Raw genomic sequence first — 25,745 nt, 5'->3', positions numbered from 1 at the left:
TAGCTATATAGTGAGTCAGCCCCAAACAAAATCTGAACTCTGGTAACACTGGGGCAAAAGACCCAGGACTGGGTTGGGAACAAACCACTGCATAAGCAGAACTGGACACAAAGGAGGAAACAAACCTCTCCAAAGGTAACACCTGAACTGCATAGGTAACATTTGGGAAGGGAAGGGGGAAAAACCCCCTAAAAATTAGAATTGGACAAATAGAAACCACTGAATCTATGAGACTACAAGATTCCATCAAAGTAAAAAGGCTGAAAAAAGAGAAGAAAACATAAAATATGTTTTAAGAAAAACAAATGATCTGAAAAATAGATACAAGAGAGATAATTTATGAATTATTAGATTACTAGCAATCCTAGATTAAAAGAAAAAGAAAAGGAACCTGGATAGCACATTTCAGGAAATTATTAAGGAAAACTGTCCAAATCTGCTAGAGCAAGAAGACAAAATAGTCATTAAAATAATAAGACTTTCACAGGACTTATCATCTTCAACATTGAAGGATCAGAGGACCTAGAAAATCATATAATTTACTGCCCTGCAAAATTTACATATTTTGTCAGGAGAAACGATGGATGTTCAATGAAATAGAGGGCTTCCAAAATTTCCTGAACAATAGATTAGAACTAAACAGAGAATTCAATCTCCAAATGCAAGAATCAAGAGATGCATAAAAAAGGTAAACAAACAAAACAAATATTAGTCAAGTACATCAAATTGCATGAAACCCTATAAGGGAAGATATGACATTTTGTAATTGATGAGAATTATATTTCTCTTAGGATAGTTAAAGGGTTGAATATAATTGAAGAGATTGGATTTAGAGGATATGGATATGGTTGGTTCTTGTCTTTCCATTGAAGAAGACAAAGATGACATCACTATGTTTGAAACAAAAAGCCCAGATGAAAAGTTGGGGTGTTTACTCTAAACTTATGTGTCTCAATTTCCTTTGACCACTTTAATTCTGCTTTGCTCATAAAGTTTAACACTTTCTATGATAAGGGCATCCTGTGCTGGTGAAGTAGGAGTCAGTGTTTCCCCACAGCTTACAATCAATTGTAAAGTTCTTAAGAGAGACTGAGAATATTCCAGTACTTAGAGAATTTAGAGACTCTATAGTTAATTAAATCAGAAGTGAATTTAGGGGCAGAGGGTGGAAACCTATTTAGAAGGGTTGAACTTAATCTATACTTCAGTGAACAGGAGTTTAGGTACCATGATTGGGTAGCTAAAATGGGGGAGGGTGGGAAAGAGAATGCTTGGGGGGATACAAATGGTTAATGAAATGATTTGGTTTTGCATGATGCTTTGGCTCATGAGGATTGTGTCTTTGGAGAATACTTAAAAGACTGATTGATAGTATTTTGAGTTTATCAAGCAATCAATTAATCAATCTTTGATTGATGGTGCTTGATTGATAGTGCTTGATGATAATAGTTCTGTGATAAATAACATAGCTAAAAAGGAACAAAGAACTATTATAGTAGAGTGAATGAAGGGAGGGTGTGAACACTGAGTAAATTCTTTTCAACAGATTTGTTTCAAAGAGGGAATAAGATACAGTCCCATTCAGTTTAAAAATCTACCCTACTCTACAGGGAAATGGGGTGGGGTGGGGGGGAGAAGGGGAAAGAAATGGGAAGAAGGGACTGATAAAAAGGAAGACAGAGGTATAAGTTAAAAAATGAAAGTTAAAATTTCAAAGAAATTAATGGGGAAAGAGAGTAAAACTTTGGTGAGGAGTAATAAGAAAAGGAAAGAAAAATATAAATTGGAAAAGATAGCATGGAGGAAAATAGAGAATTAATAATCTTAACTGTAAATTTGAATGGAAAGAACTCTCCCATAAAATAGAAGTGGATAGCAGAATGGATTAAAAACCAGAATCCTATGATATGTTGTTTACAAAGAAATACTCTTTGAAGCAGAGAGATGTGCACAGGATAATGGTAAAAGGAGGGAGCAAAATATATTATGCTTCAGCTGAAGTAAAAAAATCAAGGGTAGTGATATTGATCTCAGATAAAGTAAAAGCAAAAATCTATCTCATAAAAAGAGTTAAGGAAGGAAATTGCATCTTCTTAAAAGGCACTATAGGCAATGAAGCTAGATCATTATTAAACATGTATGCACCTAGTGGCATAGCATCAAAATTCCTAGAGAAAAAGCTGAGTGAATTATAAAGAGATATAAAAAACAAAATTTTAATGAGGGACCTCAGCTTCCCTCTCTCAGAACTAGATAAATGTAACTACAAAATAAACAGAAGGAAGTTAAGAAGGTGAATAAAATCTTGAAAAACTTAAATATGATAGACCTCTGAAGAAAACTTAAATGGAGATACAAAAGAATATACCTTTTTCTCTGCAGTACATAGCACCTATATCAAAACTGATCATATACTAGGGGATAAAAACCTTATAATCAAATGCAAAAAGGAAGAAATAATAAATGCATACTTTTCAAATTATGATACAACAAAAAGTACATGCAATAAAGGGTCATGGAAAGATAAACCAAAATTTATTGGAAACTAAATAATTTTAAAGAATGAGTGAATCAAACAACAAATCATAGAAATAATCAGTAATTACACCCAAGAAAATGAAAACAATGAGACATCATACCAAAATTTATGAGATGCAGCCAAGGCAGTTTTATATCTCTTAATATCTCTTACTGCTTATACAAATAAAAAAAAAGCTAGAAAAAATAAATTAAAGATCACTAATAAATACCAAATTAGAAATGATATTAATAAAATGGAAATCAAGAAAACAATGAACTTAATAAATAAAACTAAGTGTTGGTTCTATGAAAAAAAATAAAATGGATGAATGTTGGTTTATTTTGATTGAACAAAATAAAGAAGATAACCAATTACCAGTTTCAAAAATGAAAAGTAAGAACTAACCACCAATGAGGAGGAAACTAAAAAAGATAATTCAGAGTAATTTTGTCACTCTGCATGCCAATACATTTTATAACCTGAGTGAAATGCATGAATATTTACAAAAATACAAACTGACTGATTAAAATACTTAAATAATCCCATTTCAGAAAAAGAAATTGAAGAAACCATCAATGAACTCCCTAAGAAAAAGTCTCCAGGTCCACAGCGATTTACAAATGAATTCTACCAAACATTTAAGGAAAAATTAATTCCTATTCTACATTCTAAACTATTTTTAAAAATAGCAGGAGTTCTGTCAAATTCCTTTTATGACACCAATATGGTGATGATAACTAAACTAGGAAGAACCAAAACAAAGAAAATTATAAAGCAATCTTCCTAAAGAACATTGATGAAAAAAACTTAAATAAAATTTTAGCAAAGAGATTACAGCAAGTTTTTAATAGGATAATATCCCATGATCAGATAGGATTTATACCAGATAGGTAGGGGTGGTTCAATATTAGGAAAATAGTCAACATAATTGAAAATATCAATAACAAAATCAACAGACATTATATGATTATCTCAATAGATGCTGAAATAGCCTTTGATAAAATACAACATCCATTCCTATTTTAGAAAAGACTAAGGAATAAATGGAGTTTTCTTCAAAATAATAAGCAATATTTATCTAAAACCCATCAAAAGTATTATATTGTAATGGGGATAAACTAGCATTTCCAATAAGATAAGAGTGAAGCAAGGATGCCCCATCAGCATTACTATTCAATATAGTTTTAGAAATGTTAGCTTTAGCAATAAGAGAAGAAAAAGAAATTAAAGGAATCAAAGTTGGCAATGAGGAAGAAAAGCTTCCATTCTTTACAGATGATATGATAGTATACTTAGAGAACTTAAGAAAATCATCTTTAAAACTATTGAAACAATTAAGAAATTCAGCAAAGTAGCAGGATATAAAACAAACCTACATAAATCATCAGCATTTCTCTCTCTCTCTCTCTCTCTCTCTCTCTCTATATATATATATATATATATATATATATATATATATATATATATACACACACAAAACTTTAAATTCCATTTAAAGTAATTGTAGACAACATTAAAAACTTAGGAATCTACCTCCCAAGGCAAACCCAGAAACTGTATGAACACAATTGCAAAGCACTTCTCAGGCAAATCAAGTCAGATCTAAACAATTGGGAAAATGTCAATTACTCATGGTAAGGGGTCAAGCTAATATAATAAATAAAATGACAATTCCACCTAAATTAAAGTAGTTATTTAGTGCCATACCAATAAAACTACAAAATCACTACTTTACTGAGCTAGAAAAAAATAGTAATAAAATTCATCTGTGGCAACAAAAGGTCAAAAATAGCAAGGGAACTGATGGGAAAAAAATGTAAAGGAAAGTGGCCTTGCATTCACCAAAACTGCCTTTTACTGGATAAGAAATAGAGTAATAGATCAGTGGATTAAGAGATTCAAAAGATAAAAAAAAGAGATTCAAAAGAAACAATAGTAAATTAATATAGTAATCCACTGTTTGACAAGCCCAAAGACATAAGTTTCTGGGATAAGAACTCACTATTTCACAAAAATTATTAAGAAAACTGGAAAAGAGTAAAGAAAAAACTAGGCAGAGACCCACATCTCACACCCTATATCAAAATAAAGTCAAAATGGATACAGGATTTAGACATAAAATGTGATACCAGAGATCAATTAACATGAGAAATGTACTATCTGTCAGACCTATGGAAAGGGGAGAAATTTATGACTAAGCAAGAAATAGAGTACAAAATTGATGACTTTGACTATATTAAATTTTAAAAGTTTTTGTTCTAATAAAGCAAATTCTGCCAAAATTAGAAGAAAGAACAGAAAGCTGAGATCAATTTTCATGGATGGGGTTTCTGATAAAGGTCTTATTTCTAAAATACATAGAGAATTGCATCAAATCTCGAAGGTTACAAGTTATTCCTCAGTTGATAAATGGTGAAAGGATATGAAGAGACAGTTTTCAAAGGAAGAAACTGAAGCTATATATAAGCATATGGAAAAAATTCTCCAAATCATTACTGATTAGAAAAATGCAAATTAAAACAACTATGAGGTATCATTTCACATCTATCAGATTGTCTAAGATGGAAAAAAGGGGGAAACAATCAAAGTTGGAGAGATTGTGGGAGGACTGGGATATTAATGCATTATTGGTGGTGTTATAAACTGATTCTGGAGAGCAATATGGAATTGTGCTCAAAGAGAAATAGAACTGATCATACCCTTTGACCTAGCAATTCCAATACTAGGCCTATATTCAGAAGAAATCATAAAAAATGAGAAAAGTTCCACATGTTCCAAAATATTCATAGCAGCTCTTTTTGTAGTGGCAAAGAACTGGAAATTGAGGGGTTGCCTAACAGCTGGAGAATGGCTGAACAATTTATAGTATATGAATGTCATGGAATACTATTGTTCTTTAAGAAACCATAAATGGCCGAACTCTAGAGAAGAATGGAATAGATTATAGGAACTGATGCTGACCGAAGGGAGCAGGACCAAGAGAACATACTACACATTAACAACAACATTGTGAGTTGATCAGCCGTGGTAGATGCAGCTCCTCTCAGTGGTTTAGAGAACTAGGACAATCCTAGGAGCCAGCTATGGACAATGCTATCTCCATCCAGAGGAGGAAAAACAAAACAAAACAAAAACCTACAGAATCTGGATGAACACAACATTCACTTTTTTAAAAATTTCTCTTATGTATTTATTTCCTATCTCATGGTTTTCTTTCTTTTCCCTTAATCCGAATTCCTCATACAGAAAATGACTAATCTGTAAACATGTTAAATACAAATGTGTATAACAATATTCACCAAACTGTTTGTTGCTGAGGGGAGGGAGGTAGGAAGGGAGAGTGAAAGGAAATTATGTAACTTAAAAATATGCCTATGAATGTGGGTGATTGTTGAAAAACTTTTATAACATGTAATTGGAAAAATAAAATAAAATAACAATTGGGATAAAAGGAAATAGAAATCAAAACTTTTTTTCTGAAAGTGTCTATGAAACAATTGCACTTTTTTTAATGGTATACTTTATAACATGAATTGACAATGTTTTAAAGAGAATGAGTGAAAGACTATTCAAAAGACCTCTGTAAGGATTCTTTTACATTAGAAGGGAAGTGCTATTTTGGCTTATTCTGTTGCAGGGTCACAGGTCTTACCTGACTCTTAGACAACCAATTGCTTGCCAAGGTCTGGAATAGTCAGTAATGAGGAACATTTGGCTTTGGGGAAAGTTATGGTATCAGTGCTGTCCTGTTAATCACCCAACAGCTGGTGAAAGTCAGACTCTCTTGTAAGGAGCACAGCTGGGCTCCTTCTACCCTGTGTTCCTCATCATCTGTCTGGGGGAAAAAGATAACCAGAGTTCTCTAACCTTGTTCTCTGACGTGGCTCAGCCTAGCCAATCTAGTCTGCTGGAGGAAACCTTTTCATTATCTCTGCCCTAATTCCCATTCCAATTATTGAGGGATTTCGTGAACTGTTTTTCAGTCTTTTTTGTCCGTGTAGGAAGAACTGTCAGAATCAAGACAAATTCTTTTGACAAAACCTTCAAACTCCAGCCTACAATCACATCATACCAGCAAATAATTCTATTAAAGTGATTTGTCTAAAAAATTAATAATAAGTGTACATATGGAAGGGGGAGAATGCTCCTTCAGGGCATGTTTGCATGTTTGGCAGATTAATGAATTACCTGTCTCCTGAAGAAGAAAGGAACAAAACACACACACACACACACACACACACACACACACACACACACACACAAATTATATGCTTTAGTGCTTTAGTGCTTAGAAGTAGAAGTACTAGGAGGAAAACAGTAAGGGAGATAAAGAAATTAACCCTACCATTGAAACTGGAGCAGCATAGTTTGGATATTACATACAAAAATTATTTTGGTGGAGGGGAGAAGGGAATAGAATAAGAGAGTTTATTAGTATAATTGGTTTATTCTTGACCTCACAATTGTCACATGAAAACAGATCCGTTATTTGTTAAATCTAACCTACTAATTAAATTTAGCTGAGAGGAATTTGCCTAATTCCTATACTACCAAAAATACATTGCAATATAACTACTACTTCTACCAATTAATTGAATCTTCTTTCCCTAAGGTTAGCAATGATGTCTTCAGCAGTCTTTTTTAAGTCTTCGTTTTCCTCTAGCTTTTGGTATTATTGACCACATTGTCTTCTTTGATACTCTAGCCTCCCTCAGCTTTCATGACTTTGCTTCATCAACCACTATGGTAATAATTATTATTTCTAGGCAGATGAATTACAGATCTATATATGAAGCTCTTATCTTTGTCCTGACCTTCAATTCCACTTCTTTAATTAGATACCTCCATCTATTCATCCCACTGGCATCTCAAATTCATCATTTCCAAAATGTAACTAATTCCCTCTTTATTCTTCCCTTTTCTTGGGTACCACCCTTCTTCCACTTCTAAAGGTTCACAGTCTTGGAGTAGTGAAGTACAATTCTTTGCTACCCCCCATTCAATCATTTGATGAGTCTTGACATTTTTAAGCCCACAGTATCTCCTCATTGTTCATAAGGCTATTGGCTGAAATCAGAACCATTACATCTCACTCAGACTACTGCAATAGCCTCTAAATTAGTCTTCCAGATTCCAGCCCCTCCCCATTCCATCCTCCACATTGCAATCATAAAAATGTTTTTTCCATCCTCCTTAGGATCTTCCTGTCTGCTTCCTGCTGGTCAAATACTATCTCCATTATCTGAATGCAGCTTGGCTTTTAGAGCCAATGACAGGGTTCCCGCCAACCCTTCCAAACTTCCTCCACATTTCTACCCTTCACATTTTCTATGTTTAATCAAATGAGTCTTTTTACTAATCTTCCTCTTCTTCTGTTTGTGCACAAATAGTCCTCCATTCCTTAATTTCCCTCCATTTCTGAGATATTCTTTCCTAACCTCCCACCTCCCATACTGATTTCTTCATATTTTATTTAAGGGAAGGAACTTGGTTTTTGGTGGGTTTTTTTTTAATTTCCTCCCTAACATAGTTAAATAAATGTAGACCGAACTGAAGATCTTAAATGATTGTGTTGTTCTTTCATTCAGTGACAGCCAACTCTTTGCGATCCCGAGATAATAGTCTGGACAATGCTGACCAAAGGGTTTTCTTGGCAAAGATACTGCCATTTCCATCTCCAGTGGATTAATAAAACAAATTAAGTGACTGGCTCAAGATTGCACAGCTAATTGTCAGAGGCTAGATTTGAACTTAGATTTTACTGATTTCAAATTCAGTGCTCTATCCACTAAGCCACCTATAAATATATAGAGAGGTCTTTGCAATTTTCACTGCATTGGATCTTCAAATGGGGAAGGCAGGTTATGTGTGAGGATAATTCATTTTAACACAAAAGGTAATTCTAAAACTAAAAGTTAAAACAAAGCACTGAAGCTATGAAACTAAGATGTGATGGGAAAGGTACTCTAATGTTCTTTGTCCATATGACCCAGTTTTTCCACTTGGACAAAACTGAATCATCAGACTAAATACTGTCTCACTCCCTGAGGAGGGGTCATCCCAGAGTATCACGGTGAAATGTATGGGCCTAGAGGAGAGATGCTGGTCTCATGCCAGGCAAATATTTAACTGGTGGCTATAAATCTATTCCATTCTTTCTGGGAATTCTGTACTGAAATGATGTGTCTCTAGATTAATTTTATCCTAGCTAAATAAGATTTCCATTTTATACTTTTTAAAATGTTCTCTCTTTTCATCTCATTTCATTTGAGCATTCCAGGATATTGTGACAGACCAGGAGGGCCCAATTGTGCCTGGATAATTAAATTAAAAATGAAAAGAACATTAAAGTCTACCACCCTCTCACTAAAGTAAACACAATATGGATGACTTACACTCACAAAGCTTTCAAACCAAACCTCCAAATTTGTTTATTATGAAAACACTCTTCTTTCCTCATAAGAACTACTGCTTTTTAATGCAATTGCTTTTTAACTCAATATTTGCTGTAGCTCAACTCCACTGAATTATATTTCTTCCTACTACATTATAAATAATAAAAGTTAGCATTGATAAGCACTTTTAGTTTTGCAAAGTGCTTTAGAAATGTTCTCACATTTTGTCCTCACAGCAACTCTGGAAAATAGGTGCTATTATTATTCCCATTTTTGCAGATGAGACAGACTGAGGCTAACTGACTAGACCAAGATTAAATTTGAACTGTGGTCAACCTGATTTTAGGACTAGGACCATCTATCCACTATACAATCTATATATAATTGAGCCTTTCTGTATTCCAAGCAATTTAAAAAATGCAACTACTTCAGTATCACTGGCTAAGAAACTTCAAATGAGATCATGAAGTGCAGGACATGTTGAAGCTGGACAAGAATAGTTGAAAAATGACTAAACAACTGAAGTTAACTGATTGATATCATTAAAGTTGATTGATTTTCAATTTCCTCAAATGTAAAATAGGGGAAATAACATTGGTCTTAGAGATATCAAATAACTTTCTTAGGAGCAAATAGTTAAAAAATTATATAGCCCATATTAAAACACAGGGTTTATTCTATTTCACAACAAAACAGCTGGATACTATTCCCCCATCTAGCCTCCTCTCATTTTGAAATTCTTCTGATGTCATTCCCTTGAAAAATTAAATTTCCATAATTTCTCCCTGTGGTTCTGTCTGCTTCTAGAAATGCTATTTTAATTTTAGAGTCTTGAAAAGCTCTTTAAATCCCTATTATCCCATCCCTTTAAATCCCTATGACTTGAATCATAGTCATTTCTGTATTTCTCCTATCTTTCTTACTGAACTATACACTTATTGAAGATAGGGTCTATATATTACTTATCTTTGCATCCCTAATACCTGGTTAATCAGTCTTCAGTTAGCATTTAAATACTTACTAGGTCACAGGAACTGTGCTAAGTGTCGGAGAGAGAAGGAAAGGCAAAAACATAGGGATTGTACATATAGGACAATTCAGTCCATTTTTGTTGAATTGTCTTGGGCAAGTGGAAGAGAAAAAACTGGGAATTTTTATTCCCCATAAGGATTAAGAAACAAGGAACTTTTTGAACTAAGTAAAATATTTATTTCCTATATATTGAATCTTTGTCTTTAAAGAAGGATCAAGGGGCAGATAAGTGGCAAAGGGCCCTGGAATCCAGAGGATCTGAGTTCAAATCCATTCTCAGACACTTATTAACTCTGTAACTCTGGGAAAGTCACTTATCTCCCATTGCCTTAAAAATAAAAATGAAAATAAAGAAGGAGTAGAGGTTTAAAGCAAAATACAGCAGCAATTTCCATGTATCTTCTTCAGTAAGCACTGGTCTAGTAATCAGGAGACTTTATTTTTTTGTCCCAGTTCTACCATTGAGGATCTGTGTGAGATTCAGCTTAAGTAGATGCTATTAGTATCTATAATTCCATCTTTAAAAAAACACTGAGGAAATTGTGGTGGCTGGGTTATATGGTATTCCTTTTACTTCAAGACTTAGTTCATATAGATATGATTCTTTTCCTTATCTCTTCAGACCTGTGTTTCTTCTTTTGTAAAAGGAGGTATATGGACTGAATAATCTCCAAGGTCCTTCTGGAGCTAACATTCTCCAAATATATTTATTTAGTATAGATCTTTTGGCAAGGGAAATTCTCTTCACTAGTGAAGATTAAGCAACTTGATTAAAATTTTAGTGTTACTTGCCTGGGACACTAAAAGGTTAAGTGACTTGACCATAATCATGCAGCTGACATGGATCCAAAAGTTGGAATTAAAGCTAACTCTTCCTAGTAAAAGTCAACATCCAAAGTCAAAGGACAGCTCTCTAGCCACCATGCTAGCCTACCCCTTTATTATTTTGAGAAAACTTGTCTTAGTTTAAACAGAACACAGAGAGAAAAATAAAGAAGCAATTCCAGTTTTCCTGAATAAAAATATTCTTATTATTATGTTTAATTCCTATAATAGTTTGACTTTAAATAAACACTTTATGTTATTGTATGCTTTCATATTTATTGATTTCAAGCCTTCCAAAGATACATGATTTCGATTATATGGATGGATAGATAGTCTCTCTACTGATGCACCAATACAAATAACTACCCTTTGATCCCTGATTAAATAAATTTCTATGGTCAAAACTGGTGAAAAGTCTCAACAAATCTAGCTTGACTAGTCATTAGTATAATCTTTTACTGGTCCCATTTTCAAAGCTTTTCTAGATTGGTATAGGATCTCATAGATGTGGTTCTTCATTTGAACAGACAACATGAACCCAGGGTCATCTCCATGGATGAGGCATCAGAGAAGAATTGAAGTGAAGGTTCATATTGATTATGGTATAATGGAAAGAGCACTGGTCCTAGTGTCTAAGGGAACTGGGTTCAAATCCTGACTCTGGTGCCTACTACCTGAGTGACCTTCCTATACTTTCCTTCATATGAAATGAAGGGGCTAGAATAGATTGCCTCTGAAGAACCTTTCCCCTACAGTCTTGAGATCCTACAATCTATTACCAAATTCAATTGTTTTCACTCTAGCTAAGATTAAACAGTCATCAAGTTAAGATAAACCAATAACCAAGCAGTGTTATTGAATGATAAAAACTTATCCTCTAGTAAAGCAGTTCCATGTCACAATGGATAGAGTATTGATCAGACACTGAGTCAGGAAATCTTGTATTGGAATCCAGACTCGGATATATATTATCTAATCACTTATCTTAATCTTGCTTATCATTTGCATTATTTATAATTATAATATTATTTAAATACTAATTAATTGCTTTTTAATTACCTAGTCACTTTAATCTCTGTAGAGTTATTGGAAAGCTCAAAAGGGATTACCTGGCGCATAGTAGGTACTTAATAAGTATGCTTCACTAACACACAGTAGGTACTTAATAAATATGCTTTACTTACCCAATGATTGCTCTCCTGTAGATTTTGGAAGGGCCTGAGATTATGTGACTAGTAAGAAAGCCAGATTTGACCTTAGATTTCTTAAATTAAGCCCAATATTCTTTCCACTGTGCCATATATTTGGCACAAAAGTTAGAAGTAAATAATCATCCTACTGTCATGGTAATTTTTTGATATATGGAACATATGATGCCTAAGATTGTTTCTCAGCCTACAAAGACATGATTAATTTTTTATAAAAAAAAATTGTAGAAAACAACTTGAGATACCTTTTTTATGTCAAAGATAGGACACTTATTTTGCTTTTACATAACTACATATTTCATGTACATGATTGCATAACAATTGTTAAAAACGTAATTTTGAAATTATGAAAAATAGAAAGCACTGAGTTTCATATTGCTCCACAGAGAATAAAGCCATCAGGAAAGACAGAGGAGACATAAATGCAAGCACATCCACCTCTGAGAAACCCTATTACAGGTTAAATCTTAATGCCAACCCAAGGGATTTTATGAATTCTTTAGTTGAATAAAAATTTTAAAGGAATATTATCCCCATTAGCTGGGAATGTAATGCAGAGGATTTATTAGTAATGGTTTTTGAGTACTAAAGCCACTTACATTTGGAAAGCTAACTTGAAAGCTTAAATTCAAGTCTTTGCAAATTCAAATTCAAATCTTTCATTTCCAAACTTACTTTCAAAAAGATGTAAGGGGAAGTAGAGAGTTGGTAATAACACATGGTGTCTCAAAAGTCTTAGTACAGTTTTAAACTTTCATCACTCAAAACTGCACTAAGAATTTGGGGACAGCCAGTGTGTATATAAAGATCAGCAGCCTTATGGTTATCATGGTCATCAGGTTCTTGCCCACCTCTCAGAACTGCTTTAGGGTAATTTGTGTGATATAGTTGCTAGCTGCTAAGGGCACAATGGAAGTTTCTCACCCTAAGCTAAATATCAAGCCAACCAAAGTTGAATCTCTATTTGGATTGGGAGAAGGTGAATGATAGAAGTGTCTGATGAAAAAAAGAAAAAACTCTTGCTCTAATAATCTCTTTACTATACCAGCAAATCACCACTGTGAGTCTAACAACAACATCAACTACAATCTGAAAGCAAATTGTGTTATGGCCAGACAATCTTACAAAGACTGACAGCAATCTTTCTGAAGATCCAGTAGCTGAAGACAGCTCCAGAAGATTGAGAGCAGCTTAGGAAAAGAAGAAGCTCAATTATCAGATCATAGCAGCCACAAGCAGTTCACTGTGGTGTCAGAGGCAGAACCATAGCAGCTGGGAGGCAGGATGAAATTGCAATAAGGTCCAACTGAAAGATTGAACCATGAGAACGCTTGTACTGGCTATGTATTCCTAAGATCAGGAACTATTCAAGGGAACTTCCTATTCCTAGCAGTGATGAGAGAATCTGTGGGAGACCGCCCCTCTTAAAGATTTTCCCCTATTTTTTCTGTTTCTAGCTGAAAGATATTGTTTTTGATGCCTAGTTTCTGATATTTTGGTAGAGAATGTACTAAATGTTTGCTTGAGCCCTGTTTGTATAACCATGATTCACCAAAATACTTCATATTGAACCTGGAGGGAGCAAGGGATGCCAGCTGCTACTCTGTAATTTTCCTACTTGGCCACTTCTCCAATGAAATGCTTCAATCATATGAATTCACAGGCTGCTTCTTTCCTGTGAAGAATCCTCATCTTTACTTTGCTTGTTTCATAGTTACTTGATGAACATGTTTTATTATTCTATATCTATTACAATAAGTCTCTTATTTTTATATAATGATATAAAATCCAGTGGATTTTAGTTTTCCAAGACTAAAGTTGGCCAGGTCTAATCTGATTTACAAACCAAAAAACAAACAAAAATCACATTCATTTCTTAGCAACAATGACAGGTAAAGCTCCATCAAACTGGAAAAAAGGAATAGAATACCCTTTAAGAAAGTGACCCCCAAATCATAACTAATAGCAGAAATAGCAGTAAAACAGTCCACAAATGTTATAAGGTTATTATTACCCATTGGTTTTTCTACATCAGTGGAGATTATGATGTTAATGAACACGATAAACACATGATGAACTCCTGTACTATTTCCTGGAGGGCACAAATCATGTTGGACTTTTCTTACTGACAGAAAATACCCCTGTCCCAGATGGAAATTAATATCAATAAAAATATTTGGATATTACTTTATAGTTTCAAAATGCTTTCACATAGTTTGCATCATTCAATAACACTATTATTATTATAAGTGTTATTATTCATCTTACATGTGACAACAACCAAAACTCAGAGAAATTAAATTATTTACCCAACATCATCCAAACTGGGACATGACCACAGTTAATATTCACTCCCTACATTCTACCACATATCCCCAAGTTCTTAGTCTTTCACTAGACTTAGGTTGGGGGAAATGGACAAAGAAGTGTGGATTTCTAATCTGGAGTTTAATTTGACATCATGATGCAGATTTGTAGATTATTTAACCAAGAAAAAATAGGTTTAAGGAAAAAAAATCACAGTACTCTTTTACATTCATATTCCCTTGTCATCCCTTTCCACTCCTCCATTTTCAAAAGGGAAGGAAGCAAGTAAGCTACTATTTGATAGACACTGTACTAATTAATTTACACTTTACAAATTGATCCCATTTGATTTTCAAAACACCCTGGGAAGTAGGTGCTATTATGTGCCATTTCATAGATGAGGAAACTGAGTCAGACAGCAGTTAAGAGATATACCCAAGGTCACAAAACTAATAATTGTCTGAGGTTGGATTTGGGCCCAGAGGTTCATTCAACCCACAGTTCTATATACTGCAACCACCTATCTGTCTCTTTCTTTCTACCAATAATTAAAGCTTCCCATAACCTAAGCAGAATTGAAAGTAAGTATTATGGAAGTTTATTGACTCTTTGAGCTTTAAGGATATTTAACAGTGTCCATGTCTTTTTTGAAATTGGTAGAGATTAGTAATAGGAAATGGATAATCTAGAGCAGGGATTTTTAATCTGGAGCTAATGAATTTGTTTGTTTGTAAAATATTGATAATTGCTTATTTATATGATTGGCTTCCTTTGTAGTCCTATGTGTTTGGTTTTATGCCCAAGTGATCCAGGACATGCAAAAGGATAAGAGCTCTTGGTCTAGAGCCACTGTCATACCTTCTCCAAAAATGCCTTTTTGTAGCATGTTAAAGAACACCTCCCCTTCAACCACTCCCAAAAGTTAACATTAGATCGTTAACTTCAAAAAGAGGAAGCAAGAACTAAGGACAGGATTACTGTGGATCAATCCAAAACAAAAGAGGGAAAATATTCAATTACAATTCAGGGGATCACAAAATCTCAATGATTGTCTGGTCCAACCAAACCTGAATAGAAATTTCATCTACAAAATCCCTGACAAGCAATCATCCAGACCAGAGCCATAACCAAGAAAGGAAGAATGGAACTATTCTGAAATTCAGAGGGTGATAAAAGCAACCATTCCAGTACAGACTTGCTCCTCCAGTGGCCATAGATAGACAACCAGCCACACCAAGTACCTGTCCAGATGCACAGAAAGCCAATGATCACTCAGGACAGTTTGGGATTTTTCTCTGCCCAAAAACAGCACTACAGGTTAGGTCTTCCCTTTACCCCAGGTACAAAAATCCTTAATTATGGCTTCAACACAGTCCCTTCTTAAAGACCACCAGTGATGGCAAACTTCTCCTTCCCAAAATAGCCCCTTCCAATTTGGAATAACTTTAATTGTCAAGAAGTTTATCTGAATATTGAAATAAATAAGTCAGTGAAATTTTCAGCTATTGCTGATAGTGGTGCTCTCTTGTGTCAAGTAAAATGAGTCAAACCCCCATTGATAGGGGTTTCAAATGTTCCCATGTCTTCTATCCTCCAAACATTTTCAGTGCAGCAGTCCTGGAAGGGTGAAATAAAAATCCAAGGATGCAGGAAGCAGATCATTAGAGAATGGAAGAAAATTTAAAATTAATCAACCTTATACTCACATGGTGAAGGAGCCAGGGGGAGCAGAAACTCTCCTCAGGTCAGTGGTTTGCACCTTATGGATACTAGAGGCAGCAGGGAATGAGCAGCGAAGACAGAGTCAGCACAACAGCGTGGACAGACAAGGAACAAGCCAGGAGAGAGAGAGAAAGACACACAAAATTGAAACAGAAATTAAATGAGTGTCTCACCAAAAGGTGAACGAAAAGAAAATGAAAATAATGCCAAGCATGGAAGGCATCCAAGAAGCAGGTGATAGAGATAAAGCCAGGGAAACAAATGAAGGGGCTGTCTCCAAGGCCCATGAGCATCAGAGCATTGGGAGAATTAATGGTAGTGGGTCAAATGGAAGGATGGTACCATGAAACCATCCATGCTAGGATGAAGGTGAGATCTGGGAGAAAAATATGGTTACCACTTCTTCCTCTTAGGGTTTCCAGGATACCAAATAGAGAGATAAATATATTATACACTGGTTGTTTTGTGTAGTTGTACCCCAAATCCCAAGAGAATCTCTGGGGTGGCAAGGCATGATCTATATGAAGGTTGCCCTTGGACACAGCCCCCTTAAATTCTTGGATCATACAAAAGCAGGTAAACATCCAAGCTCAGCCTATATAAGAGGCAGTCCACTGATGGTGCAAAAATATATTAAATGCCCCTACTTTCATATAGAAGTCACTAACACAATTTCAGAGCAAACACCAGACAAATCTAGGCATTCCCATAATGATATGTCACTTCATGGGACAGACTACTTTCATAAGAGCAAAGATTAAGAGATTACAAGGACCTGGAGTGTCATCTGATCCAATTCCTTCACTTTATAGAAGGGGATTAGGACACCCAAGAAAAGTAAACTACTTTTTTTTCTTGAATAGAAGTGCTCTGAGAGGAAGACTTGGCTCTGACACATCCAGTCTGTATGCCCCTGACCAAGTAACTTCAGATCCCAAGGTTCTAGACTATTCTCAGGTAATATTAATTATAGAGAATGTACTGAGCTGCATCAATAGAAGGAGTTTCCTCACCTGGGAGATTCCTTTCCATATTCTCATCCCCATCTCTATTCCAAATATTTTAGATGGAAGAAGAAAATGAGGAGGAAGAGGAGATGAAAGTGGAGACAGAGAGAAGAGAATCAGAAAAAGAAGGGACAAAGTCAAAGACAGAGAGGGAGAGAAAGTGAAAGAGAGCAAGGAGAAAGAAAGTGTGTGAGAGAGAAAAAGAGAGACAGAGACATAAAAAGAGGTGGAATGTGAAGTCTAAAGTCCAGAAAAGATGTCTCCTTTCATTACAATTGTTTCCTTTGCTCTATTCCTAAAAATCATTCACCTGGTTCCAGATAGATAAATCCTATAGACACTGACATATATATTATTTGTTTATTATATAAATATACATATATTTATATATGTATGTATATAAAATAGGAGACATACATATTCTGTAGACATTGCCATACCTAATTTCTACAATTACTAGGCTTGGTAAAGGCACTAATGGTTTTACCAGTTTGTTTGAAATCTCTAATTATCCTGGACAATAATTTAACTATCCTGAAACAGAAATCTTGGGGGAAAATAATAGTTCACACACACACACACACACACACACACACACACACACACACGTGTGTGTGTGTGTGTGTGTGTGTGTGTGTGATTCTGATCAAGGTCAAACTATTGATTGAGAGAGCTATACTAATTCTCACTTCAGGAATAATAAATGGTTCATTTAAATAACATTTTTAAAAGTTTTCAAAGTATTTCACATGTATTATATATTTGATCCTCACACAAACCACGTAAGGTTGGATGCTTGTATTAATTCCATTTTACAGAAAAGGAAATTAAGACTGAGGGATGTTAAAATGACTTATCCAGGGTTAGAAACCTTTGATGTCTGAGGCAGAATTTAAACCCCTCAGGATCCCATATTCCTCATCTGGGGAAATTAGAGAGTTGAACCTCTCAGATTCCTTCTGGGTCTAACTTTATAATTCTCTGATCTGCTCTTCCTGTCTTCAAATCTTTTATTCTATTTGTTGTGGTTATTCTATCATCCTCCCTCATCTTCAATCTACACTCTCACTCTCTATGGGTGAGAAAGAAGGTAATTAAGGGAGAGAGTAAAAAAGGGTGAGTGGGAGAGATGAGGGTAAGAGCCAGGATTAAAAAAGGTGAGTGGGAGAGAAAAGAAAAAGAAAGAGGGAAATGGGGAGGAGAAAGAAGAATTATAAAGAGGGGAGAAAGAAGAAGAAAGAAAAGGAGAAAAAGAGGAGGGGGAAAGTTATAAGGAAAGAGAAAAATGAGGACTACTGAAAATTCCAATGTGTTATATCTCTGGACTTTGTAGTCTACCATTTCAGGTTTAAACCCATCTCACATCTCTCTGTCCTTGGCCATTAGAAAAAGGATGTCTATTACAGCTAATAGCACTTTGTGTAACCAAGGAAGATGGGAACCAGGTGCTCAGTTCAAAGTCCTTATTTACAAACCGTGACATAGGATAACAGAAAAAAATCAGTCTTTGGAAAGAATGAATGTGAAAGAAGTCAGCACTTCTTGTTCTCCTTTTTAATGATTGTTCTATGATTGATTACAACTTGGCTCAAATGGGCCATTTGTACTACAAAGTAGAGTGAGTCCTTTTGGCTTCCTAGCTCTTTACCAGCTACTTTTCAGAGAAAGCTCTGTAATCATAACTTATCCAGTCATCATATTAATGAGACAAGAATGACAGTCTGGATAATGCTTTTCTTTCCCTTTTGTGTGATAGGTATTTATATCAGCTGGACAAAGAAGAACTCCATGTTCTGGGATAATGTGAATTATGGAACAGTGCATATATCCACTAAAGTAGATGAAGTAGATCTACTATTGCAAATGTATAAGACTATTCAGAAATCAGAAAACAGTTGGTGTTAGTATCAAGATCCAAAAAGGTGTCAAAAGCCTTCAACAAGATACTGAATCAAAATTATTCTTCATTCGTGGATGGACCCATGAGCTCATTAATACAGGAATTCCCTCCATCAGTTTAGATCTAAATCTCTCCATGCCTTATAAAGACAATTAAATGGAAAGCATGATTTCAAAAATCAACTATTTAAGTGCAAAATGAGAGACCTGACTTAAAGACATGCAAGAAATCAAAGGAATATGAAATCTCAGCATCAGGTAACAAATGTGATATCACTGCCCAAAAAGCTATTATTTGGATCTGTGATTTTAGGATAATGCTCAAAGCAAGTGTGGTGATAAATGCCATACTATCTGTGTTGGCCAAACCATATCTGAAACATTGTACATACTTTTGGGCATAACATTTTAAAAATGTTGAGAAACTAGTACATATTTGGGAGAGAAGGTCGAGATGTTGGGAGAATTCAAAATCATGCCATGTGAGGATAATTTAAAGGGCTGGAGTGTATTTCAGGAAGGTAAAAGAATGTATGGTCAACTGCATTGCCATGTTCCAGTACTGGAAGGGCTGTCTGCTGAAAGAGAGAAGAGACTTTTTCCATGAATCCAGAGGGCCAATCTAAGGATGAATGCGAGAAAGTTATACAGAGGGAAATTTTGAAAGTTTAAGGAAGAATTTTCTAACAAAATCATCCAAAAATTGAATGGAACACTTTTTTGAGGCAATGACCTTTTCCATCACTAAAAGTACTCAACCAAAAGGTTTCTGCACAGGATAGATATTCAATGAGATGTCCTCTAGATTCTCTGCCAAATCTATGATGCTGCGATTCAATAATCCTTTTTGTTGTCATTAACATTTCTTGGCAAACTCAGTTCATTCTGAGCTTTAGTATACAATACTTCTTTTGTGTCTTCAGAATCACATTATTGAAATCTTACCATTGCTATTGGATGGTTTCCACTTTTATGAAATCCTATCACTCTTCTGAACTCTCTGAAATCTACTATCTCTAAAACTAAGATGATGATTAAACTATTCTTGGCTTTCTTCTCTGACCCACAAACTGAAAAAAGAGAACCATTTCTTCTCCTGCCCTTCCCTCCACTTCTAATCTGCCTAGTACCAATCTTTTTTATATCAGGAAACAGTTTAGGTGTTAGTAAGAAGGAGATCCCAAAGACAATTTCGAATAATGTTCTCCTACCTTTTCAAAGATGAAATTATCTTAAAAGTATGTTTAAACATTAGTTTCTTAGCTTTTGGCTTCAGTAAATATCTAATTAACTGAACTCTCCCCTCACTATTATATCACACATGTCCTCAGTTTCTGATGTATTTCTCATCTATTTTGCCCATGTAGCCCACAGTTACACTCCAGTGACAAAACTTTTTCTGCTTCTGCCCCCATGGATCTTCATCCAAATTCTCTCCACCATGTTTCACTCTTCAGGTTTCTGGATTTCCTCATATGAACATATCTTCTTGAGTGTGTCTTCATAATCAATGCTAATAAATGTTTGTTGGATTGTTGGATTGTTGAATTGAATCCTATAACTGTCCTGAGAGGTATGTGACTCAAAATAAGGATTTAAGGGGAGTTCTAATTAGATGATAGATAAAATCATGGATGAATTAAACATATATATATCATCTTTTAAAGACAGTCTTTAGTAATAATTTCTGTTTAGTTACTTTAGTAAAAAATTATTTCATTTAATTTTGGAAAAGAAAATCATGCTATAATCTTCATCTGATAAAAAACATGACTCTGATATATAACTATTTTTCCAATTATTTAGCTGTAATAGCAACAACATCATGAAATGTTAGAAGGCTCTAACTTCTAATCCAGTTCCTTTGATTCGGTTTTATGAGTGCTAAATTTGTAAACTTGTAGAGATTTTTCATCTTTTTTTGTCATGATCTCCTTTGGCTATCTGGTGGTTCCCTTCTCAGAATAGTGCATTTTAAATAATTAAAGGAAATGCCATATGTCAGGTAGAGGTGAGTAAAAAGGAAGTTATTTTTTTCCCCTACCCAAGTTCATAGAGCCTTGAAATATAAAAATGTTCCTTGGGAATTTTATGTATCCCATTTAAGGATTCCTCTAAAATTACAGCAAAGTCATGTTTGCTAACAGTAGAAATAAAATACAGTTTATTAATTTCATTCTCCTGATAATGATTTAATAGTTGAAGAATACTGGAGAAGAACTGTGAATGGGAAAATACACTGGATTAATCTGGAAATCTATGTTTAAATCTTAGTTCTATCTGTCACTTGTGTTTGACCTTGGTAAAGTTATTTGATTGCATTATGCATCAGGCTCTAGTCTCATAAACTGAATATGTTGATATTAAAATCCTTTATACTATTACCTCAAATGATTCTATTCTCCTATGAACTCTCTAATCCAATCCAATCCAATTCAACAATCATTTATTAGGTGCCTATGTATAAGGCACTGCGCTAGGGTTCTGGGGATACAAAGACAAAACAAAAAAATAGCACAATACCAAGTATTATATAATGCAGCTTCTATCTCAGATAATGGACAGGGTCTATTGATTATTTAGAAAGAGTTACTTGATTTTAAAGATTACTAAGCAGTGAAATAAATCATGGGATAGGCAGTGAATCCTTCTACCCAAGAATCTCCCCCCCCCCCCTTAAAGAATAGCATTATATGTTATCAAGCTTCACTTGTCTGTCAATTATACATAAGATCTCCACTGGTATAAGGTGACTTTCATTCATTCCAAAATTGTTCTTGAACCAGTCATTGCTTCTCCATATTGATATTGTTAGGGAAAAGTGAGCAACAGTCAGGATTTCAGAATCAAAGGGGAAAATAATTTGTACTAAATATCATTATCTCCCATTACAGAAGGACAAAGTCAGAAAGAATACTAAGTGACCTCTCCTTATAGGAACATCTTAGATGGGTCAAGTGCCAGGAAATTTAGGAGTTCTGAGAAGAGAGGAAACAGAAGTTAAAGGAGACCCCTCAAACCTCACTTTCAGAAGTACTGACATAGGACACACACTCATTTTCATTTCAGTAATACTAAATTCTAACTGAATTTAGCCTAACAGAATAATAAAATATGTGCCAAGACAGAGAGATGGGTCAAATGGATCTTTTAAAAAAATAATTGGCTCTGACTTCAGTTTTTGAATTTTTCAATATGATATTAAGGTAGATAAACTCACAGAGATGTTTGAAGCTAGGAGAGAAATACCCTTATATAAACTCAGAGCAATTGCATTTTCTCTTTTGCTTTGGCATTGATGATTACTATTAAAAAATCAAATGTTGACTGAAATGAGAACCACATTATTAGCCACAAAACTTTATTTCAATTCTTTTATTTATCCCCATTTGATTAGCAATTTAGTCAACTGCCATAACCTCAAGAGTACCCAAGAACATGATTGGACAAATTTTTTATGGGGTAGAAGGGGTAGTTTAAATGTGAGTAGTATCATCTAGGGCAAATCTTACTGAGTCATAAAATTGAAAAACATGAGAAAATTGTATGCCTGGAAATAAGGGGACATAGTGAAAGACAGGAAAAGTTTATACAAAACAGACAATAATAAACTTTTTCTACTTCATAATTTGCCTAGGACAAATTCTGGATATGACTACTCTCTAAATCCAAGACTAGTGAAAACTAAGGGCATCTCTTTGGTGAGATGAGAAGAGATTCACCCATATTATTCCCTTAAGGATTAATAATTTGAAATTACTCTGCCCCCAAACCAAAAACATTTTAATACCAAGCAGCAAAAACACCTATCATGCACAAGTTAGTATTTTGTACTAAAAAAAAAAAGTACGGGACTCTGCACAATAAAACACAAAGATGATGCATTTTCCCATAAGCTTTAAAGCAAGGAACTACTAGGGGCCATGGGATTTTCTTCTTATACATACACATATATAGAAGCTATCAGTCATTCCATGCACATGCTATGAATTTTCCTTTCTCTAAGTTCTGCCTCACAGAAGTAATATAAAGCAAGAATATGACTCACTCATTAAGTAAAGGCATGGACGTTCTCCTCTTGCTCTTCTGCACCATGTTGGCTTGATTCCTCAGGGATATTCGAATCATAGCTGGGGCCAACTTACAGGGCTCTCCATCCACTTGCATGGGGATGGATTTGTAGGTTAGAAGCATTACCTCCCGGCACTGATGCAGCCTTTCTCCATGGCCTCCAACTTGCAGGGCAGCCTACAAAAAGAAAAGAATGAAAGGAAGATGGAAATGCCCTCCGTACCATTCAGTCACTTATCAGTTGCTGAAATCTTAAAGTTCATTATTTAACCAGCAACTTTCTGACAAAACATAATGGAATTGGGTGTTCCCAGTGCAAAAGGAAAGATGGGGGATACCAACTTTATAAATGAGTCTGTTCTATCCATGTTGGGGCAGCTAAATGGTTCAGTAGATAGAGTACTGACCCTGGAGTCAGGAGGAATTCGATTGCTGTCTCAGACGCTTAACTCTTACTAGCTGTATGACCTCAGGCAAGTCACTTAACCCTGAATGCCTCCCATCTAGAGCCATCTCCAGTTGTCCTGACTCATATATGACCACTAGACCCAGATGGCTCTGGAGGAGAAAGTGAGGCTGGTGACTTAGCACAGCACCCCCTCACTCAAATTCAATTCATGTGCTTGTCATGGCATAAATTCCCTGATGTGATCTTTTTTTGAGAATGAAGGACAAAACATCACTAACTATGTTACTTAAACTAGTTACTTATCCTTCCTGGGTTTTAGTTTGTTCATACATTAAAAGAAGGGATTGAACTGGCTAATCTCTGAGATGTCTCCCAAAGCTGACTTTCTAAACTCTAGATAAAACAAACCTGCCAATTCACAAATATATTTGTAGGATTGCTTATATTCACTCCTGTTCACTTTTCACTCCTATTTCTAACTACACACCACTGGGCTACAAGAACTTGCCCAGCAATACAAATTCCCATCAAAAAAATCGATAGAAACATCTTACAGAATGGCAGCCTCACAGGAGACAGAAATCTGACTGGCATCAGGGAGAACACCTTGATCCTCTCAGAAAAAGGAGGGGTATGGAAAAGCACCATTTCAACAGAGCTGGCCCTTGTCCTCTGGCAGTCTGACAAAAAGGTTAGGATTTTGGATGTGTATTTCTACCATTCCAAGCATTCCCCAAAAGCTAAAAATGCAAGACAAGGCTTTGCTCCAGTGTGACAAAGGCAGTGCTTATATTGATGGTTCACGAGCAAACCGTGTTTGTAGATTTCCCTACTGGAGAACCCAGATGAGGCTGTGGTGAGGAGAGGTGTCTCTGATATGGCATAGGGAGGCCTGTACCATCTCATTGAGGTTACAACATCAGGGACTTCTGATGAGCACATTTCTTCTGTGGAAGTCTTATAAATCCCTGGGAGTTGGGTTTTTTTTTTTTTTTTTGGCTACTATACCCCAAGCCTGTGGGTGAAATCAGGAGAGAGCTCATATTTTGCAAATGACAGGGTTGCTAGTGATTGCAATTGTAGAGAATATAAGTGATTTTGTCTGTGCTCAATGTTGAGAGTTCACTAATCTCTTCTCTAAGGGGAGGTGGGGAAGAGCTGGCCAGACAGGCAAAATTCCCCCCATCCTAGGTTGTGTGCTCCTGGATCCTCAGTTCACAAAGAGATTAGAGGAAGGTCAAGACTTCATCCAGGAATTTCCTAAAAGCCCTATTTTCCCAGCATTCATTTCTATCATTCAACAGATCTTGAATGAGATATAGCTAATGAAGGCTAAAGAAATCCTTATAATAAAGGCATCTCAAGTTTTTATCTATTGTGATTCCTTTTTAGCTGCTTTTGGATATAGCTCCTTGTTTAAAAGATGTAATCAGAAGACTATCACAGAGAAAAGACCTCTAAAGAAATTTCCTGGATTATTCAGAAGCCCTGAGTGCAAAGGAGCAGTGTCATTTCCACATTTTCACTGCTATTAAAATAGGTTTCCTAAAGACCAGGTAGCTGTGGTTTCTGTGGCATTTACTTTATTTATTTTTTCCACCACCCCTAGTTGTATGTGGAGCTTCTACTCAGAGTGGGCTTTTGCTAATCCACAATGGTTAATAGTACTGAACTTTTAAGTTGCTTTTCCCAAGACAGTCCCTTGAAGGGCATACTGACTTAAGCCATGACGGGGCTAACTGTAGAGACATCATCCCAACATAATGACATTGGCATTTCCCTCTCTAAGTCTATTGAGTACACCATAGACAGCCTTTCTTGCTCTGGACACAGGTTCTTACTAGTAAGTGATAGAATTGGAGTATTTCCTCTTTTCAGTTGTATAAGTACCATCTGACCATCAAATCCATAAGGAAACATAAATAGGCTAAAGAATGTATCTCTAACTCCAACACAGCAAAACTTTAATATCACCTGATGAGAATTTTCTCATTGTTAAACAGGTCTCAGGAATGTTTTACAACATTAAAGGAGTCCACAATTAAAGAAATTCCCCTTGACTTTGTTTAATAAAATCAATGGAAAGGGAATGCAGAAGAGACTAAGGAAATGAAGCATATAGCATAAATTAGTTCTAAATGATTTTTATTACAAAAATTCACTACATAATTACAAATGGTCAACTTTTAGCCATTGATTTACCCTTGCTTTTCACTTGGATACAGAGAGGCCCCAATGGTCAGGAATCACTAGCCATCTGTTTAATTATTAATATTATTATTATCACAAGTACTATTTTGAGTTGAAAGAATTATAGAATCATAGATTTAAAGCTAGAAGGGTCTAGGA

At 35.2% G+C, this 25,745-nt stretch overlaps 1 protein-coding gene and 1 pseudogene across 6 annotated transcripts in view; one reads left to right on the top strand and one right to left on the bottom strand.

Annotated features, from left to right (window-relative positions):
• DGKI (diacylglycerol kinase iota) overlaps nucleotides 1-25,745 on the bottom strand; it is a 592,236-nt gene that overhangs the window by 183,721 nt on the left and 382,770 nt on the right. For all 6 annotated transcript variants that reach the window (XM_074193600.1, XM_074193597.1, XM_074193602.1 and 3 more), the window contains one exon: nucleotides 22,965-23,164. In XM_074193600.1, coding sequence (XP_074049701.1) covers nucleotides 22,965-23,164 — 200 coding nt within the window. The remainder of the gene's footprint in view (nucleotides 1-22,964; nucleotides 23,165-25,745) is intronic.
• On the top strand, nucleotides 23,192-24,718 carry LOC141493554 (cytosolic Fe-S cluster assembly factor NUBP2 pseudogene; annotated as a pseudogene).

Source organism: Macrotis lagotis, chromosome 7 (genome assembly GCF_037893015.1).
Source record: "Macrotis lagotis isolate mMagLag1 chromosome 7, bilby.v1.9.chrom.fasta, whole genome shotgun sequence".
Classification (NCBI taxonomy): domain Eukaryota; kingdom Metazoa; phylum Chordata; class Mammalia; order Peramelemorphia; family Peramelidae; genus Macrotis; species Macrotis lagotis.
The sequence above is the reverse complement of the archived record's forward strand: the minus strand, read 5'-3'. Positions and strand labels throughout refer to the sequence as shown.